Source organism: Scardinius erythrophthalmus (assembly GCF_964197995.2).
Source record: "Scardinius erythrophthalmus genome assembly, chromosome: 17".
In the NCBI taxonomy this organism is placed as follows: domain Eukaryota; kingdom Metazoa; phylum Chordata; class Actinopteri; order Cypriniformes; family Leuciscidae; genus Scardinius; species Scardinius erythrophthalmus.
This window is the reverse complement of record NC_138237.1, coordinates 2,607,145-2,627,406: the sequence shown is the minus strand read 5'-3', so window position 1 is coordinate 2,627,406 and position 20,262 is coordinate 2,607,145. Positions and strand designations below refer to the sequence as shown.

Sequence of the window (20,262 nt, the reverse complement as noted above, 5' to 3'; positions counted from 1 at the left end):
CAGCCACAATACCTTAATTTACACAATTTTTTTTCTCCACTAAGTTTGTAAAGACACTATCAGAATGTCATATATTCACAAATATTTTATTTATTTAAAAGATAAAACTAAGATTTAAGGTTTGATACATTAAAACATTTCTAAAAGTGCAATTAGTGACAATTGACAGAAAAAGATATTTGTTCAGTAATTTTATATGGATTTGCTTGTTAATTTACTTAAATTGCCAATTTTACATTTTGTATTACATTATAGTAGTATATATTATTAATTTATGTTAGAATCTACACTGAAAAAATAAAAACCTTGGATCAACTTTCAAAAAATTAAAGTAATCGTCGATCACACGAAATATTTGACATTGACTCAAAGTAAATCATTTAATTTAGTTTAACCTGAAAAGTTTAAATCCATGCAACCACTTTTTAAAGGTTGATCAAACTAATAATTTTAGGTTAGAACAAACTAATTATTTTAAGTTAGAAACCAACTAAATTAATATGTATAGGTTAAATAAAATTAATTATTTTAGGTTGTCTTAATACATTTTGATCAATGACTACTTATAACACTTTCCTTTAGAACACATTTATATTTATTGTTCAATAGCCCACAAATGTGTTACATTATTCAAATCATCACTTGATCTTGATGACATCACATTAGTCTTAGTAGTAATATTAAATTAGGAAGGTTTGTCCTGACAACACATTTCACCATAAAACATCCTAAAATACAATTACATGTTATGACAATATTGTATATCTGTCTCAAATGTACATGATGAACAGTCTATTTCAGCTGAACACTAAAGGCAAATCCTGGAAATAGGAAGTTTTCTGATAGGAAACATTATCCAAATGATTTTCTTCAATGACTTGTGTGAATCTCCCCAGTTCTCAATATAGCAAGCTCCTGGCCGTAAAAACACCATAAAATTTAACCACAAATGGAAAATAAAATCAAGCAAGTCTGTGAAATTCAGCTCTGCCTACTCTGTGCTGTACAGCTGCGTGGTCAGTCTAGTGACTTTTGGGGTCATCTTTTCTCCATCAAGCTCCATCTGGATCTTTTGCACAAATTCAAAGTGAACTGAAGCCTTATCGCATATTTAAGGTTAAGTGTGTATATGAGTCCAAAGGCCATGGCAAAAGCGGTTGCAACCGAGGGCAAATCTTTCAGGACCTCTGTTCCTTCGATGACAATTTTAATGTCTTTGGGTGGATAGAGAGGATCCTCTTTCCCAGTTATAAAGATCACCATGATTGTCTGCTCCAGTTCTTCAACCTCATTTTCCTGCAAAAAAAAAGAAAGAGAAAATAAGCATGTAGGGGTGTCCATGGTTAACCGATTTAACCGTTAAAAATTGCGTAACCGAGTGAAACATTTTGCTCGGTTAAGTGGCGTCAATGGCGTGCATTGAATTTAGTTGTAATACATTTTTGCACCACCAGAGACCGCTAGACTAGTTTTATAATATGAAGCGGGCAAAGAAAGCGCGCGTCCGAGAGTGAAGGCTGTGCGCGAGCCAGAAACAAACACAGTATCCGCGCCACTGATCGTAGCACAATAATATCTGTCTGCAGAGCCGCAGAGCCACAGTTTTACCCCGCACATGCGCAGTTTCATCACAACAGCTTTACCCGCAGAGTCCATTTACCGTTACATTAAAGGGGTCATGACATGGTTTTTTGTTTTGTTTTATTATGTTGCCTTAGGCACAATTATATTATTACTATAGTTTTTTGGACAAAAAAACTTTAAAATGTAGTGATTTATGATAATTTCCCATCCTGTTTCTCATCCTCTGATTCAAACAGTCTGTTTTAGGGGTGTTTCCCCTTTAAGAGTTCAGTGTTAACACCCACTGTTATGATTGGCTAACGTCAGTGCTTATGCATCAGTTATTAACATAGATATAGAAAGCCAGAAAATGAACCATCTGTCCACCACTAACAACTAAGAATGGATTACCTCGTATCCACATGGACAGTGTGAAGCTATTTTGAATTAATATGTCAGATTTGTAACCCGAGACACTTGAATACGGGTTATTTTGATGCATATGCGCGAGGGAGGGAGGGAGAGAGAGAGAAAGACAGTGAAAGTGCGCGCGCGCGGCCGGGGCGCTCTCGCTCGCTCTCTCTGCTCGTTCAGTAACATGCGCCCTGTCACAATCGTCTCTACACATCACTCACCGATCAAATAAGGCTTTGGCGGCCCCATAGCAATCTTGTAAAGAGACCCACTCGCTGCACGTCGACGACTGAATTCCTGTGGGGCGCGTGACAACGAATCATGCGACGATGCGAAATGACTGAGGCACAGTAGTCTTGTGCTGGAGGCGGTCATATGCAAACGACTGGTGCGTCACTTCGTACCGTGACGTCACTTCTTACCATGGATCCAGAACGAGCTGTATTTAGAGCTTGATTAAATAAATGATTCGTTTATAATGGGGAGGGCATCTAAAGCTATGAAACTTGCAGGAAGTTTTAATAGTACAAAGACCTCTTATAAACCAAAAGATCAAGGCAAATTTGGTTTCTCATGTCATGACCCCTTTAACTCATACAATTTGTATTATGCATTTCCTAAACATGTACTTACTAATCAAACACTTTATATGAACAAACTACTAATCAATAAAACACAATCGGTCTTCCGACCTTTTACTATTGTGTTGATATGCGCGAGGGAGAGAGAGCAATACAGCGCTCGTGTTGTTTGAAGGCGGTGAGAGTGCACGCGCGCACGGCCGGGGCTCTATCACTGTTTGTTCTTATGCGCCCTGTCCACTGATCAGAGGTGGAAGTAACGAATTACAACTACTCACGTTACTGTAATTAAGTCGTTTTTTTGGGTACTTGTACTTTGAGTATATTTTTAAATCTGTAATTTTACTTGTACTCAAGTACATATTAAGCTAAGTAATCTACTTCACTACTTGTAAAATCACATTTCGTTACTGAGTACAATTTGAATTGATATTCAAATCTTTGAATGGCATTTCGGTAGCCAATAAAAATATTCGATAGTAAATGGACCAATAAAAACCCTGATATTTGGACTAAATGAAAGCCGCCGCAGTCGCAGCAGGTTTTGAAGAGCTGATCATGAAGGAGGCGAGGAGCTCAGAGTGATTAATGGCTGGACTGAAAGTTTGGAACAACAAACTACATAGTAGTATTGTCAAAATATCTATATTATGATACATATCAATACTGAAATATCTGTCAATACTCATTTTGGCCTATACACCGATACGATGGCAGCTGCGCGTTCTCATTCTCTCATCTCAACGACAGCACCGCCTCCTCTCAGCGCGGGATTGCAGCAGGTAGGCCTATAACGCATAATTTGATTAATACCTGCAAGTTTCTATGGCATATTTTAATGGCAAATGTCACGAAGAATATTATAACACGAGGGCACATTCATGTAATCGCAGAAAACTGGACGCGAGCTCTCAAATATACTGGACTCGTATATTGAGTGTGCGCTCTCGGACTGTGTGTCATATCATGTGCAATCGCGAATCTCTCCAAGTGGTTCTCACTGCAGACTCAAATGACGTCCAGCTCCAATCTCTCCATGCTATTGAATTAAACGCTGTCAAAAGTTATGAAAAATCTAGTCTTTTTGCAAATTAAATTCAGTTTCAATTGAAATCAAGCTTCCTTGTGCTGTGTGTGAGCTATTGCAACAGTTCACATTACCCTATTGTAAAGACAAATACACGGAGTGAGTAAATATTAGATTATTGTAATGGTTATTGATCAATGTTTAAATATGTAAACAAAAGCCTGAATTAAAATCTCACCTTATAAAGTGGACGTGTCTCTTCAGAAGACTTGAATTAAACTTTTCCATTCAAATAGATTACTATTACAATGAGTGTTGTGCTTTTCAATGCTTGAAAATAATGATTGCCTTGACAAAATGGATGGACAAAAATGTAGATATTAAAATATTTAGTATGTAGTAGTTTTCCCGATGGTATTAAAAATGATAGGCTAGGCCTACTGAATATTGACATATTTCAAGGTGTCATATTGAAGTTAGAAATTCCAGTATCCACTAATTAATTTCCTTCGACAATAAGGTAAAAACGTGTTAAAAGTAGCTATTTTCTACATAAATCTATGATTTGGTTGAATATTTATTGGTAATGCATTAACTATCGCCAGCTAAAAAGTAATTAGTAACTAGTACTCTGAGTAGTTTTTGAGAAAAGTAATTTGTAGCCTACTTTTACTTAATTACTTTTTTGACACCAGTACTTTTACTTGTAATTGAGTATTATTTCAGCAATGTAACCGTACTTGTACTTGAGTACAAATTTTCAGTACTCTTTCCACCTCTGCCACTGATCTAAATAATTAGTTGTTACGACGACTTATTTATTCCCTCGTTTTAATAAATCGTGGACACATTGAACTAATTCCCTCCCTCATTTTGATTTAACGAATTACAACGTGGCCAAAAACAGTTTGATACTATTAGTGAATGCTAAAGTCCTATTTTTTGTGAATTGGTGAATATTCAGGTGAATTATTTCGTGGCCACGAATTAATAATAATTATTAAACTGTTTTTCTTACCTGTGAAGATAGCTCTTCAGTGAAGGCAGACTACTGTATATAAATAATTGTAAATGTAATGTAAATGTATTCTCGTACAGCTTTTTATTTCTTTTTTGTGTGTGAATTGGTGAATATTCAGGTGAATTGTTTCGTGGCCACGAATTAATAATACCTCAGCACGTTTTACAAGACCCTTCAATTCAACTGCTCTATGGCCGTAGGAGTTTTTCAAATCTGCCGGCAGTCGCGAGTAATCTCCCTCTCACATTCGTCACTGTGCTACTGCGTGTAAAAACGCAAAAGGCGAAGCTTGTATGTCCCTCTTTGGCCAATGTAGTTTCAAGATGGAGGGGCAACATGGCGACCGGCATTTGAACTCCTTACCCGTATGTACTTTCAATGGCAGATTATAAACTTACGAGAATACTTTATTACTTGAAAGAAGTAATTATACATTAATGAGCACATATATTTTTGAAAGAACTAAGTGTTTTTGCTAAGAATCAACTAAAAAAGTTACACAGTGTAGCTTTAAGAACGGGAGTGGAATTGACTGAAGGCTGTGCTCTTCTCCGTTTTTGGTTAATTTTTGTAGCAAAAAGAACGCCACATATAGGCCTGTAATATGAAGTAGCGTGTGCATATAGGTGTTAAGTCATTTGCAAATGGATTCTTTGGACGCACTTTTTTGACACTGTTCCAGGTAAGACAGGGAAGAAAAAAAAGATTGTTTTGGTACGTCTGGATGTGGTCTGGAATAGGGTTCGGCCGATAGACGATGATATCGGCCCAGACAGCTGAACAGACATCACGATGTTGAGCCGGCGTTTTGTTATAACCCTCACCCACCCGATATCATCGTCCATCGCGATATTTCACTGTAGACATCGTCCGATGCCAAATTGGTAGACATCGCCCAACCCTAGTCTGGAAGTGTTTACTGCTCAAAATTCAGTCATAATTTAGCATCAAAGATTTAAATAGTGTTAAAATCTTATCTTGTGAGCCGAGTTTCTCGTCACACCCCTATTTATTAAATATGGCTAGGAAAACCTAGACTATAGATGTAAGATGTAGTTAGTCTGTAGATGTAAACTGTGAGAGAGATGCCCTTACCTGGAATTCTTTGATAAGGTGCTCAACAGGTTTCCGAGGTAGATCAGAGATTTGAGGATGCATTCTCTTCTGATGGTGATGTCCACAGTCTGAGTAAAAACAGTTACTATGAATTAAAATTAAACATAAAAAAAATAAAAATAAACTATTCAGACTATTCAGTGTACCAAACTATGATTCGCATGAACTAGTCATTGATCTAAAAAGTAGGGCATACAAAAATAAGTTTTTAAGATGAACAGAAAACGGCCCGGTCCATAATGCAGATGATCAAGTTTATAGTGTTTCAAAAGTTCAGATCTTCTTGAATAAATTGTCACAGTCTTTACATTGCCACATGTGTGGATAACTGAAGAAACATGAGATAGAAAATATACCTTTAGGCAACTGAGCAGACCACATCTAGTTTTACTTAGTAGATCTGATAGACAACTTCACAGATGAGAGAAACTACACTAGGATGCACAAATGCCTAATTACCACAAATGCCCTTATTACATTGTAAATAGACCTTACCACAAGCAATGATCACTGGCAGGAGCCCAGCAGACTGATTGGTGGCTTCTTCCCTTAAGTTGAAAGTGAAAACATGATTAAGTTTTAGCTGTTAGCCATCAGAGTTTGTTAACTACTAACATCACGCACAAATTAAGAATACCCAACATTTAACATAAATAGATATATTTACTTTAATTTAATGTTTTTTAGGAAAGCTGGCTAACATTTTGGTACATTTCTACCACATGTAACCTTAAATGCTGTTAACAGTGTAGCAAACTAACTTTACCAGCTAGAAATAGCTGGGCCTTGTAATATTATGGCTGATAAATACTTAACACAAGATAATTAGGAGTGTAAATAAAAGATTAACCCTTGTGTGGTGTTTATATTTTTGTTACTCAGCCAGTGTTCGTGGGTCTGGTGGACCCGCTGCATTTTGGGGTTTTTAATTCAACACAATCAAAAATGTTATGTTAAAATACTCAACAGATGTTTACTTCATCCCAATTACAAGCAATATAAACAGCATATATGGTTAATATTTTCTCTTTACCTTTGTTAGATCACATTTAAGAATTGCAACCTCGTGCGGGAACGGCAGGGGTAGAAACAAAACTCACTTTTGCACTCTCTCACACTTACACACAATCTCCCTCTCACACGCACGCACACACACACTCATGCACACACATACACACACCCACACCCACAACACACACACACATAGACACACACAAAACACCCCCCCCCCCACACACACACACATGCACGCACACACACACACACACACACACACACACACACTCACTTGGATATTTGGTGTACGGTCACTCTCCATAGGCATAATGGTTTTTCTAATGTACAAACTGTATAATCTGTCCCCCTACACAACCCTACCCCTAAACCCATCAATCACAGAAAACTTTTGGCATTTTCTGATTCAAAAAACATCATTTAGTATGTTTTAGTATGAGGACACAGATGTCGTCATAAAACATGTTTACATTGTAACGTTAATACCTATGTCATTATACACATTTGTGTCCCCATAATCCATATACAAGAACATACACACAGGACCTATAATTTCCACACTTTTATTAGCCCTGGGTCCAGTGGACCCGAACATCCTGTGTGTAAAATAAATGTGTAGGGGGGGTGTACAGTGTGTGGTCATTGAAAATGTGTTCTGATATATATTCCTCACAGAAAATGAGCCAAGGCCAATGAGTCTCAGTTTGAAAAAAGAATAAATTGTATAATTTTTCTTTTGATAAAAAATGAAAACGGGTCCAACAGACCCGAACACCATACAAGGGTTAAACATGACCTTATGCTATTGACAGCAGAAGTAAACACAAGTCAAGTTTGCAGCTTGAACCTGGTGATTAACTAACGTTACCACGTTTCAAGTGTTTTTAAAGAGAGCATTATTTACCCACCTTCATGACAAGCTAGCTAACGTTAGCATGACATGGTTGGTAACGTTACTGCTTGATGCCTATTAATGCCGTTTGGATTCATACTGATATCGTCACTAGCTAGCTTTAAAACAGAGCACGCAGAGCTCTTAAAAGTCAATAATCTCTGCAAATAAACATTTTCTAGACTCTTCACGCCACTGTTAAATATTAAAAACACTCAGCAGAACAAATGCATTTGAATTCATGAACATAAAATTAGCTGTAATGCACTAACTTACACGTGGTAACTTTAGCTAACGTCATGACCCCACAAAATGAATTTAGAAATGATATTAGTGCTGGGCGGGGGGAGTAGGTGTTTTTACCTTACCAGTATCAATGTTGCTCGGAGTTCTTCTGTGTTGCAGACTGGCTGGAGGGATCTGTTGAAGTGTATCACGGCCGCTCGCAGTCGCAGATTCAATGTGTGTGTTCTTCACAGACAGTTCAACGGACGATTTTTTTTTTTTAACAGGTCAGGTGGTCAGAGAGCGGGATCGCCAACTCAACAATGCGCATGTGCAAATCATGCTTAATCTAATAAAAATGCTCTGATCAAATGAATAAATTCAGTTTAATATCCCGCTGCCAAATTATATGTATCAATGTAAAAAAAAATGGATTCAACCATAAATATAAACTAAAACGTTAACTTTAAATGAAAAAACTAATAATTTTCAACTATTTCAATGACAAAATACACATTAAATTAACAACAGCAGTTAGACTTTTTTCAGTGTACCAGAAACCCCTTTTGCGTTATACTATTTGTTGAAGGAGACCTATTAGGCTTTTCTGTGTTTTCTGTCATATCTATGATGTTACAATGTCAGATGTTCATGCTAAACATGGCCAAAGTGTATAATAAAGTCCTCTGGCAGCTCTGCCTCAACTCTTTATGAAGTTTCCTGATGGACAGATAGCTTTACTTATTGTGAATGCTAGCTGTTGCTAAAGATAGCTTGCAGCAGCTGCTGTTATAATCTGGCTCTGAAACAGCAGTCCAAAGCATCTGTAATAATGTTAATGTTTACATCTTTAACACCCCATACCCCCGGAGCATTAAGCTTACTAGCTAACTAGCTAGCAGAAGCTACAATACAGGGATCACAGAACTACAATAAAGGGCTTGAAATGCAGCATCATACAGCCCCTTTTAGTCAAACATTTCAGCTTACAGAATTGCGAAACGTGCAGAAACGTGGCCACAGTTACCCAGCAGACCGGGGTAATTTGAACTTGAAGTTGCTCATTTAATTGTATATACCAGTATATCCAAGCATTATTGTCATTATTTTGTATGTAAAGTGATATACAAATAAAGATTGATTGATTAAATATTGATGCCATCCAATAAAGCACTTCTTACATTATGTTGCTTTTCTCTTTTCAAGCAAATCAAAATAAACTTTTAGATATATTGTGTATATAAACTGACAAAAGCATAAAAGCACTGCAGTAAATACTGAATGTTTATTACCAGTATTTCACCAGGTTATCATTAAATATTTCTGGCTACTGTGTTTTAGTAACTGTGCACAAACTCAATAAAGGCACATGCCTTTGGTCTGAGAAACGGGAGCGTGCCTATGCTCCCACAGCCCTATGTTCCCACTTCCCATAGCTCTTTTTTCCCACAGCCCTATGTTCCCACTTCCCATAGCTCTTTTTTCCCACAGCCCTATGTTCCCACAGCTATTTGTTCCCAGAGAGGGTTAAGGTTACCCTAAACCCAACCCTAACCCTAACCCTAAACCTAACCCTAACCCTAACCCTAACCCTAACCCTAACTAGCTGTAGTAGTGTAGAATAGCTGTAGTGTAGACTAGCTGCTGTAGTGTAGACTAGCTGTAGTGTAGACTAGCTGCTGTAGTGTAGACTAGCTGTAGTGTAGACTAGCTGTAGTGTAGACTAGCTGCTGTAGTGTAGACTAGCTGTAGTGTAGACTAGCTGCTGAAATTATAGGGAAATGTATGAACACTACTCAATTTTGAAAATGTCCTAGAAATGTGGGATCATAGAGTTCCTGGCAGATTTCTCCCGACCTTTTGGTGAACATAGGGCTGTGGAAACATATGGTTGTGGGAACATAGGGCCTAATTTTCTAAATTTTCTGAAAAAAAAAAAAAAAAGATTCTTAGAAATGTGGGAACACAGGGCCGTGGGAAAGATCCCTGAGAGACCTGGGTTCAAATCTCACCGTGATATTATGCCCTGAACAAAATGGGTTACCTAGTTTCTCCAGAGATGTGACCTCTGATATATAACAATTGTAAGTCACTTTGGATAAAAGCGTAAGCTAAATAAGTAAAATGTCAAATATATTTATGTACAATTTCTGTGCACTTTTGAAGTGTGTTTTGCATCTGGCATTTCCTCTGAACTCTGACTTGACTAATGCTTATTATCGCAAAGCTCTGGTAGCTCTGATTAAATGGAGATACTTTTACCTGACAGAAACAAATTTATACAGGTCTTGATTTTCATACATATGTATTTCCTGTTTTCCTACATAGCATGATTACTTTCATTAAAACATCAACTCTTGAAAGGTAGTTGTGATGGGACAATATGACTTGATATGATGGCAAGCCCTGCTGGTTTGTTGTTTGGGCATTATGTGGACATGGATGCATCAGTCAAGCACTGTTGTGGTTGTTAAAAAATATATATAAAAAAAAAAAAAAAAAGAAAAAAAAAAGAAAACTGTTAAACTACATTCACACTGCAGGCTTTGTTTATTTCCCATATCACGTGTAAACTGGCAAACTGCAAAGTCAGGAGCAGGAGATTTTGGGACACATGACTATAAACATGTGAAACTTAAAAAAAAATAGGTGAAACGTCCAATAATTTTAAAGAACAACGGCAACGTTTGAGTGGGAGGGGTTACGTTAGAAAGCGCGAAACAGCCCAGAGAGACCGTTACAGACACATTTGTGAGCCAGAGAGGAGCGCGGCTGTTTTTTCGTTTTCATAGTGTTTGCTTGAGACAGTTTGGAAGTGAGCGACTTTTTTGTGCAACGCGTTGTGCCATATTCAGGATGCAAAAGATACCACTCACAGTCTGCAAGTAAACAAGAACTACAAGGTACGTAAGCCCGAAATATAAACTGTATAACTAACGTTAACATTACCAACTCAAGCATGGTAACTTTAGTTAGCATAAATGTTAGCTTGTTAGTGCTAATCATTTACCATCTTTGACTTTACTCCAGCTTTGCAAACGTGCTAATTCTATAACTTGTGTTGTGACCTGAAAGTCGACGTTAACGTGTTAGTGTAACGTTAAACAGTGCCAATGTTATGAGTGAAGTGTTGGCTCACTAACGTTATAATGTAACGTTAGGTTGAGATAGTGTTAACTGTTTTACATATTTAACTAACGTTACTTGCACACAATAGTTTCCAATATAAGTTATTTGTATTTTTTTTCTCAATTAAGATTGCCTATGCACTCAAATATATTTTTTTTTCTGTCTCTCAACAGATTTTGCTGACCTCAAAGTAATCTGAAGAGGTGAGTGTTTTGCCATGGTCCAAGAATACACTTGTCACAGGTGTGGTGTTTCTGTGAAAACCTTAAAAGGTTATGTTCAACATCAAGAGCTACACAGAAATGAGGCTCATTACCAGTATGCATGTTGCATAACAGGTTGCAAGTCTCACTTTAGAAATTATAATGCATTTAAATGCCATGTTTACCGTCATCATAAGCAGGCATCTTCTGTGTCACAGTGTGAGACTTTGCAGGGACCATTTAAATGTGAACTTACTCACTGTAAGAAAGAGTTGATTGATCTGAAAGATCTTTTGTGTCACCTGAAATCTCATGCTTCAAAAAGAGAGGAGGTGCAATGCCCATTCAAAAACTGTGATAAGACTTTTTCAGTGAAATCATCTTTAACGTCCCACCTATCTAGAAAGCACAAACATTCCACAGCTCTTCATGTCTCTGGTGCATACTGTCTTCCTTCAGCTCCTAGTGAGCCTCAGTTTTCTGTTGTTGAAAGCCAGTCAGATGAAGGGGCAGTTGATGATGGGCCTGGTGAGGTTACACTGGATCCTGCACAAATGAAGAGCTTATACATGAGAAACCTATGCATGTTTTACATGAAGTTGCAGGCAAAGCACCTCATCCCCTCCTCTACAATACAGTTGATTGTAGAAGAAATTAATAGTCTCAGTGGTGTTTGCCAGCAACACACAAAGAATCAACTTAAAGTATCTCTTCATGCAAAAACTAAACTAACAGAGACAGAAATTAAAGATGTTTTGACGACCCTAGATGACATAGATATGCATTCATCCTGTAGCTCTGCACTTTCTACAGAGTACAAGAGAAAGCAGTATTTTGAGGAGAATTTTGCCTATGTGCATCCACAGACAGTTTTTTTGGGGTTTGATGAAAACAGAAAAGAGCGAAATGCTCAGTACATTCCCATAAAAGATACATTAACAGCTCTGTTAAAAGATCCTGCTGTGTGGGAAGAATGTTCTACAACTGGGAATGAGAGTGCACCTCGTATTTTTAACGATGTGTGTGATGGATCTTTATTCAAATCCAATCCTCTGTTTTCAGAGTCAGGTCTCACTTTAAAGGTGATACTGTATCAAGATGCTTTCGAGGTGGTTAATCCCATTGGCTCTGCAAAGAAAAAACACAAAATGCTTGGGGTCTACTTCACTCTTGCAAACTTTAATCCTTTTCGTCGATCCACCGTTGATAACATGCAGCTTTTGCTCTTGTGTCGAGAGGCTGATTTCAAGCATTTTGGCCATGAGAAAGTGTTCTCTCCATTGTTATCAGATCTCAGAGAACTGGAGACAAATGGTCTGAATATACGTGGAAACACTGTGAAAGCAACACTCTATTGCATTGCTGGGGATAACTTGGGTTCGCATAATATCGGTGGCTTCACAGAAAACTTCAGTACATCGCGCTATTTCTGCCGGTATTGTCACATTACCAGAGATAAGCTAGACGACTTTGAACACAATGCATCCATCCGCACAGTACAAGACTACAATGACACTATACAAGAGCTGCACAATGATGATGTAAGTGAAGTCAGAGGTTTGAAATTTGACTCGATCTTTAACTCTCTGGCTTTTTTCCATGTCTGCCAGCCAGGCCTCCCACCCTGTATTGGCCATGATTTGTTTGAGGGTGTTGTGGCATATGACCTTGCCATTTACATAAACTACTTTGTCAAGGTGAAGAAATTCTTCACATATTCCCAACTTAATCGTAGGATTAGGCAGTTTGGCTATCAGGGATCTGATGGTAATTCTACACCCTCAGAAGTTTCTGAAAAGGGTGTAAAACTAGGTGGACAGGCAGCAGAAAACTGGTCTTTGCTGAGACTTCTCCCTCTTATAATCGGGGATAGGATCACAGATACAGAGAATCCAGTATGGCAGCTGACTGTCCAACTGAAAGAGGTAGTGGAATTAATTTGTGCCCCTAAAATATCAGCACCACAGATTGCTCTGCTCAATGTTCAGATACGTGACTATCTAGAGGCAAGGAAAGAAATGTTTCCTGCGCACAAATTGAGACCAAAGCACCATTACCTCACTCACTACCCTGCACTGATACTGAAATTTGGCCCTCTCATGCGGTTGTGGACAATGAGGTTCGAGAGCAAGCATTCATACTTCAAAAGATGTGTGCGAAGAACACAAAATTTCAAAAATGTATGTCAAACACTTGCCAGAAACCACCAGCTACTACAAGCCTACTTACATGCAGGCTCTTTTTTTGCACCTTCATTGGTGGTGAAGAACTCCACTCCTTTCCATGCTGAACTGTACAGCAATGCAGTGCGCACTGCTGTTGGAGAAACTTTGGTCAAGGAAACCAATGTTGTGGCAAGTACAGAGGTACAGTGGAAAGGCACTCAATACAGAAAGGGGTTCTTTCTTTGTCTGAGCCACGGTGAGTCAACCGAATTCGGACAAATTCAGCTTATACTGGTGAAGGAGGAGAAGCATGTGTACTTTATTGTTACACCTCATAATGTGTCATATTTAGCGGAGTTTGGACTTTATGAAGTGAAAGAGGCAAGGCAGACCATGAAGTGTGTGAAAGGAGAGCTCAAACTGGATTATTATCCATTGCCTGAGTACAAGCTTTTTGGGACAAGAGTCATTTCACTGAAACACAGCGTTGTTGATACAGAGTAAAGAAAACTATCAATGTGTCTTTTCTCTCCTGTATAGTTATGGATACACAGAGTGCTCTTTCCTCTTTCCTTACCTCAACACTCCCAAAACTAAGGGAACTTGACCCTTTGCTCGAGGCTCTTCAAGAATTAGGAGTTCACGACCTTGAAGACTTGAACTACATTCAAGAAAGTGACCTTCTTCATGTCCTGAAGCCAGTGGAAGCAAGGAAACTTATTTCCCATTTTAAAACCACAAGTATGTGTTTGTACTTAATGCAACTTTTAATATTAAGAACATTAGATATATGCTAATATATATGATATATGCTTTTTCTGGTGTTCTTATTATCTCCAAATAAAGGTTTATGTTGTTACTGTGGCAAAAAAAATAAACAAGACATAACTCCACTATTGTGTGTCTTTTAAGGCCAAAGAGATGCGTTGGACAGTCTTCCCAGCAACCAACAGTCTTGTGACAGTCCTCATACACGGCCTGATGAGATGTTTCCTTCTGGTGAGTCCATGCCTATTGCACAGAATGTGACTTTTTTGGTCTTTGAACTTATCATTAGTCTTGTCTGAAGTTTCACTATTTGGCAAGTATGTATCTTCTCTACATATGGCCATTAACTATTCTAAAAATAAAAGGGCACCATGTCTGTGTTGCTCCACTACATAACTAAACAGAACATAATTTTGTGTAATTTTTCTGTGATTGTTTAAAAAACAAACTAAGCCCCCAAAAATTGGTATGAAATTGTTTGGCTTTGCAGTGCATGTTGTATCATCATATTTTCATCTGTAACCTTTCAGGTGGCTACAGCTCAGCAAGTTCAAATTCACCAAGGTCAACATCTAGTTCAAGTATAGGTTGCACACCTCGTCGACCGTCTGACAACAGCTGGCATTTCAATTTTGAAATTCCATGGAAGAAGTTGCCATCTGAGCTCATCAGAAAATTAGAAGAAGGGAAGCGACCAACAAAGAGTGACAGACTTGAAATGATACGGCTGATTATCAGTGAAATCTTAACAATATGCCCAACACCCGCAAAGAAACACCTCAGTGAGATCGCAAGAAAGATGGCAAAGGTGTATCCTGTGGCATTCACTGATGTCATTGAAGGTGAAATTGTGGGCAGTGGATATGACTCACTCACAAAACAGATGCTCAGCAGGGTGGATAACTTGAAGAGAGGAAGCACTCCACTTTCCTTAAAAAGACAACTTATTAGCACCAGTGAAGGAGAGGATACCCCACCCAGGAAGAGAAGACTAGACACCTATGGATGCATTAATTGGCAACCAATGCGTCTACCAACTGATGAAACACTGGAATCCCAGAAGCAAGCACAAGAACAGTTAAAGAAAATGTACAAAGAAAGATGCCGTGACACGAAATGTATTGAGAAAATGATGAGGACCACTTTCTTCACTCAGAGAAAAGACATTATCAATGGAATTGAGACCTCTGATTTGATAAACGATTGGCCATATTTATTTGAAATAACTGGCATGAAGACTCATTTCAAAGAGCTTACAGGCATGGACATTGATAACAAAGCCATGGAAAACAAATATGCCAGGGTTATTTCATACCTCAAGACCAGTGACAAGACAGGGAAGATGGAGACCATCTTCAGAGAAATGGAAGCATCAAGCAAGAATGTTGCAGATGTCAGTGCTGCTGGGTTTCTTCAACTACTTGTTAGATATTTCAATGAGGAAGAAGACCAGATGTTCCATAAACTGGATCAAACAATCCTGCCCTCTGAAGTGAACTGTGCGGAACTTCCAAGTACGCCATGCATTGTTGTGTGTGGTAAGTTTGAATATTTTCTTTTTCTGACATAGTTATGTTATTATATTATTATTATAATTTACTATTGGTTATTAAAGGTGTAGTTATTCTTTTTTGCCTTCTTCCTTTACATATGATGGCATGGATTATACACTGGTAGCAAAATTAATTTATGGGCATTTGCTCAAGCTACAGTCATGTAGATAAGGTTGATCAGTAAGCCAGCAGCTTGTCAGATTTGTTGAAATGCAGTTATTTGATTCATATGCAGCTAATTTCTATCTGACTAGATACTGCCTACCTGTGAAGTAGAGCTGTCCTCGATTGAAGAAATTCAAGGTCAACAAATAATCATTCAGTTGTATCGACTAATCGATTAGTTGATTTAATCGAGTTTCTCCGCAAAGAGTCATGCAAAAGCACCACTTTAATTCGTGTTTACCAGAGATGTGCACGCACGTTTCTTGGAAATAAGTCATTCAGCATGAAAAAAGCATAAAACATGCCTAATCAACTGAAGAGATCTTAGTTGACTTCTGCAACATTACCTACCCCAGATTTATATGTAATGATAATATCGTATTGTTTGTCTGGTGATTTCCACCCCTACCAATTGTGTGATGGATGTTTTTTTTCATGTTTCGTGTGTTTTAGTTAAATATAATTTAACTTTACAAACGTATTGAATAATTACTGGACTTTATGGTCTTTGAGCACAGTTTGTCACAAAAATACAGATCCCCTGCCTGTCTTTTGTGTGTTTACAACAGGAAATTCTCCATTGGCAGCAGAGTACTTCATGCTTTCTGTGGACCAGACCATTGTGAATGGTCACATCAATGCCTTCACTGATGCTCTTGTATTGATGTTTGCCACGTACTACTGCCTGAACATATCTTACCCAGAAGGCCAAGGAGCAACATTGGAGTTCTTGCAGAGGTGAGAAAAAAGTCAATTTTTTTTTTGAAAAGTTTTATTGATTTTTGGTATAAAGAACACAGCACAGGGTCAGTGGAGTACATGTTCTTAGTAATAATACTCAAATGTCTCTGACATCAAAGTTTTCGGTGGTGACTTTGCATTATGATTGGTATTCTGTCCATTTTTCGCATTTCTTCAGACGTCCATTTTAAATATCCAAACAGATATAGAATGACTAGAAAAAATAGTTACCCCTTTAAAATCGAATGCAATTTAATAAAAGAGCCTTGCACAGGACAGGATTTCACAACTTTCCCTTGCTGTCTTTTTCACTACATTTTCTCAACCGTAGAGAGTGTATTAAAGGGATACTCCACCGTCTTTTCATATTAAACTATGTTATTCCCTTAACTAAGATGAGTTGATATATACCTCTCTCGTCTCAGTGCGTGCAGCGAAACTTTGTTCACTCAGTTCATTCAATATGGGCCAAGCAGAGAAGCTACCAAACACCTCCACGTTTTCCCTATTTAAACACAGTTACTCGCGTAGTGTAACTCGACCTAGGACGGTGACACAAAACAAAACGTTGCGCTTTTCTAAGCGTGTAAAATGGATAACTATATTGTATGGCGGAATACCATAGCAAGTGCTTATGAGCACTTCGACCTGGCGGAGTAATATCTTCACTCGTGAAGAATACCCTCTCACCGGCCCCCGCTCCCTCTAGTGAAGATATTACTCCGCCAAGACGAAGTGCTTACAAGCACTTGCTATGGTATTCCGCCATACAATATAGTTATCCATTTTACACGCTTAGAAAAGCGCAACGTTTTGTTTTGTGTCACCGTCCTAGGTCGAGTTACACTACGCGAGTAACTGTGTTTAAATAGGGAAAACGTGGAGGTGTTTGGTAGCTTCTCTGCTTGGCCCATATTGAATGAACTGAGTGAACAAAGTTTCGCTGCGCGCGAGAGCGATTGAGTGCACGCACTGAGACGAGAGAGGTATGTATCAACTCATCTTAGTTAAGGGAATAACATAGTTTAATATGAAAAGACGGTGGAGTATCCCTTTAATAGACTTCTTAAAAGGTACTATGTGTCATGACAAAGACATGACATCATTAACAGCATGCTAACAAGCTTAACCCCAACACATTCTGTGTGGTTATTCTACTTTTTATCTCAAGAGGCGATAGTCCGATAGTATAGCTTGTGCCTCCTCCCCTCTAGTTTCAGTTGAGATGTATATGATGCAACAGCTGTGTGTGTGGGCCTTGTGTGCCTCAGCAGCACAGTGAGCAGCAAGTCCACATTAAGCCACTTTATATTATATTTCTTTAAGTTACAGTGCCCAGTATTGTGCCAATATGCCTCCACGCTGTGCTGTGTGAAATATATGGAAAGGGCGGGTCAGATCTGAGCAGGAAATGGTTGATAGTAACAGAGGCGGAACAGTGCCTGTGTGAAAAGCCACACACAGTGTGCCAGCACAGCGCATATTGTGCTATACTTTACAGTCTGCCTCACGTCTTGGATTGATATGTGAAAGTACATACAGCAGTGGAATTATGCCTTAACATTTTTTTTCAGTTGGACTCTAATTCAATATCAATATATTTTTGATATATCGTTACGTTACAGCATTTGTCACTGAACGACGTTCAGGGCACAGCCGTCAGTTTATTTTTATTCAAAGTCGAGCAGTTTAGAACACAATTGGCTGTGTTCTAAACTGCTTGTGTATAATGCCAGGAATAAAAACTACACTGCACTTTTGTTCCCATCTATATGCTGATACTGTTTGTGTTTTATCTCTTGCTGCTGTTTTTGCACAAATTTCTTACTTCAGTGAGGAATTTTCAGCAGCTACATGCGTGCTGCATGGAGGATTTTTTTTTAAATATGGTTTTCAAAAATGAGTGAAGTAACATACTCGATAATGTCTGCTCATTGTTAAAACAATAATTAAGATATTACCGTAGACGATACATATCTCACACTAGGGTTAGTCTATGTTAAACGCTATCCAGGTTCAGGTTGGTGTGTGTTGGTTTTTGTCCACCTCAATCTCCAGGTGTGTGTGTGTGTGTGTGTCTGAGTCTGTGTGTGTGTGAGAGTCTTTTTGAATGTTTGAGTGTGTGAGCCTGTGTTTGAGTGTGTCAGTAAGTTTGTGAGTTTGTGAGTTTGTGTGTGTCTGTGTGTGTGTGTGTGTGTGTGTGTTTTTTGTGCGTGTGTTTGTGTGTGTGTGTGTGTGTGTGTGTGTGTGTGTGTGTGTGTGTGTCCATCTCCAGGTCCAGGTTTGTGTGTGAGAAAAATTTGCAACAAGAAGTCTGTGGAGCAGTCATAGCATAGAAAGTGTAGCAATGGCATAGCAATGTCTTTAAAGGGATAGTTCACCCAAAAATGAAAATTCTATCATCGTTTACTCACCCTCAAGTTGTTCCAAACCTGTATGAGTTTCTTTGTTCTGTTGAACACAAAGGAAGATATTTGGAAGAGTGTTTGTAACCAAACAGATCTCAGTCCCCATTGACTATCATAGTATATATTTTTTCCTACTATGGTAGTCAATGGGGATCGAGATCTGTTTGATTCTGTCATTCTTCCAAATATCTTCCTTTGTGTTCAACAGAACAAAGAAACTCATACAGGTTTGGAACAACTTGAGGGTGAGTAAACGATGATAGAATTTTCATTTTTGGGTGAACTATCCCTTTAAGGTATCTGACACTAAGTGTTGGCAATGGAAATGTGTACTTGTCACTAAAAATATATCATATATATATATATATATATATGATATATTTAACTTAATCCCCACCCCGGTCCCCAAACACCACACCACCGCAAATAGAATCTAATTCTGTGGGAAACACTGCGTACATACAGTATGTTTTCCAATTTATTCCTGATTCGTCCTCATGTCAAGATATAAGGTATATTTTGCAGGAGTCCACATTTTATTACTAAAATTGTTTTATGTCTTTCACTTGACAGATGCCTTTTTAAGATCAACCCAGACAAGGGATCGAAAGTGGAGAAGAATTCTACCAAAAGGCAGCTGGCGGTCAGTCCGAAGGTTCTTTCCCTGATAACAAAAATATCGGACCATGAATGGAGGGAGTAAAAAAAAAAAAAAAACACTTTTCAGAAGGGAGACTATTGCAATCGAATGTCCCTAGTTCTTTCTCATGCACAGTTCATGTTGTTCTCACTACTGTATTCTTGAGTGTTCTTTAATTGTTGTCAGATAGTACCACTGCGACCCAGATGAATACTGGGTACACATTGTAACCATATTTTAAGTATAGAATTGGTTCACAGTACTGGACAAAGTTATTATAGTTATTAGTTTATAGGCTTCAGTACCTTCAGTTAAGTTACTGCAATAACAGTGGAAGCAAGCATTACACTGCACCTAGATTGACTTTTATCTTATCTGAAGTACCAGACAGACTTTTAAATTGTATTGCTTGTTTTTTTGTTTCAAGTGTTTTTATTTCACTGTGAATATTGGCTGAACCTATTGTAAACTGTTCTTGAACTTTTGCCTACAAGCAGCCAATTGTTAGACTGCTAGCAGTATGTAGCTATGCCGTTAAGCTATGTAAGCAAGTATGTTGCTAGAGCAGCAACTGTTTTCTATTCTGATCTGTTGGTCAACAGAATAAAATAATGTTGAACAGTAGTTAGTGTGTTCT

At 38.2% G+C, this 20,262-nt stretch overlaps 2 protein-coding genes across 2 annotated transcripts; one reads left to right on the top strand and one right to left on the bottom strand.

Moving 5' to 3' along the window:
* Positions 1 to 629: 629 nt before the first annotated feature.
* On the bottom strand, positions 630 to 8,111 carry LOC308706209 (uncharacterized protein). Its single transcript, XM_081391631.1, has 4 exons — positions 7,997 to 8,111; positions 6,218 to 6,265; positions 5,702 to 5,790; positions 630 to 1,296 (listed from the first exon to the last, which is right to left on the bottom strand). The coding sequence occupies exons 3-4, from the start codon at positions 5,762 to 5,764 to the stop codon at positions 1,039 to 1,041; spliced, it is 321 nt and encodes a 106-aa protein (XP_081247757.1). The 5' UTR covers positions 5,765 to 5,790; positions 6,218 to 6,265; positions 7,997 to 8,111; the 3' UTR covers positions 630 to 1,038.
* Positions 8,112 to 10,547: 2,436 nt separating this feature from the next.
* Positions 10,548 to 20,248, top strand: LOC308705355 (uncharacterized protein). Its single transcript, XM_081390315.1, has 7 exons — positions 10,548 to 10,756; positions 11,156 to 11,185; positions 13,891 to 14,091; positions 14,263 to 14,349; positions 14,649 to 15,656; positions 16,406 to 16,574; positions 19,559 to 20,248. Exons 3-7 carry the CDS (start codon positions 13,893 to 13,895, stop codon positions 19,686 to 19,688), a joined length of 1,593 nt encoding a protein of 530 aa, XP_081246441.1. The 5' UTR covers positions 10,548 to 10,756; positions 11,156 to 11,185; positions 13,891 to 13,892; the 3' UTR covers positions 19,689 to 20,248.
* Positions 20,249 to 20,262: the final 14 nt, after the last annotated feature.

Excerpts from the sequence above, each read along its gene's own strand:
- LOC308706209 (XM_081391631.1), bottom strand. The coding sequence starts at position 5,764 with ATGCATCCTCAAATCTCTGATCTACCTCGGAAACCTGTTGAGCACCTT. Across the intron at positions 1,297-5,701 it reads ACCTTATCAAAGAATTCCAG|GAAAATGAGGTTGAAGAACT; the intron begins GTAAGGGCATCT and ends TTTTTTTTGCAG.
- LOC308705355 (XM_081390315.1), top strand. The coding sequence starts at position 13,893 with ATGGATACACAGAGTGCTCTTTCCTCTTTCCTTACCTCAACACTCCCA. Across the intron at positions 14,092-14,262 it reads TTCCCATTTTAAAACCACAA|GCCAAAGAGATGCGTTGGAC; the intron begins GTATGTGTTTGT and ends GTGTCTTTTAAG. Across the intron at positions 14,350-14,648 it reads TGATGAGATGTTTCCTTCTG|GTGGCTACAGCTCAGCAAGT; the intron begins GTGAGTCCATGC and ends GTAACCTTTCAG.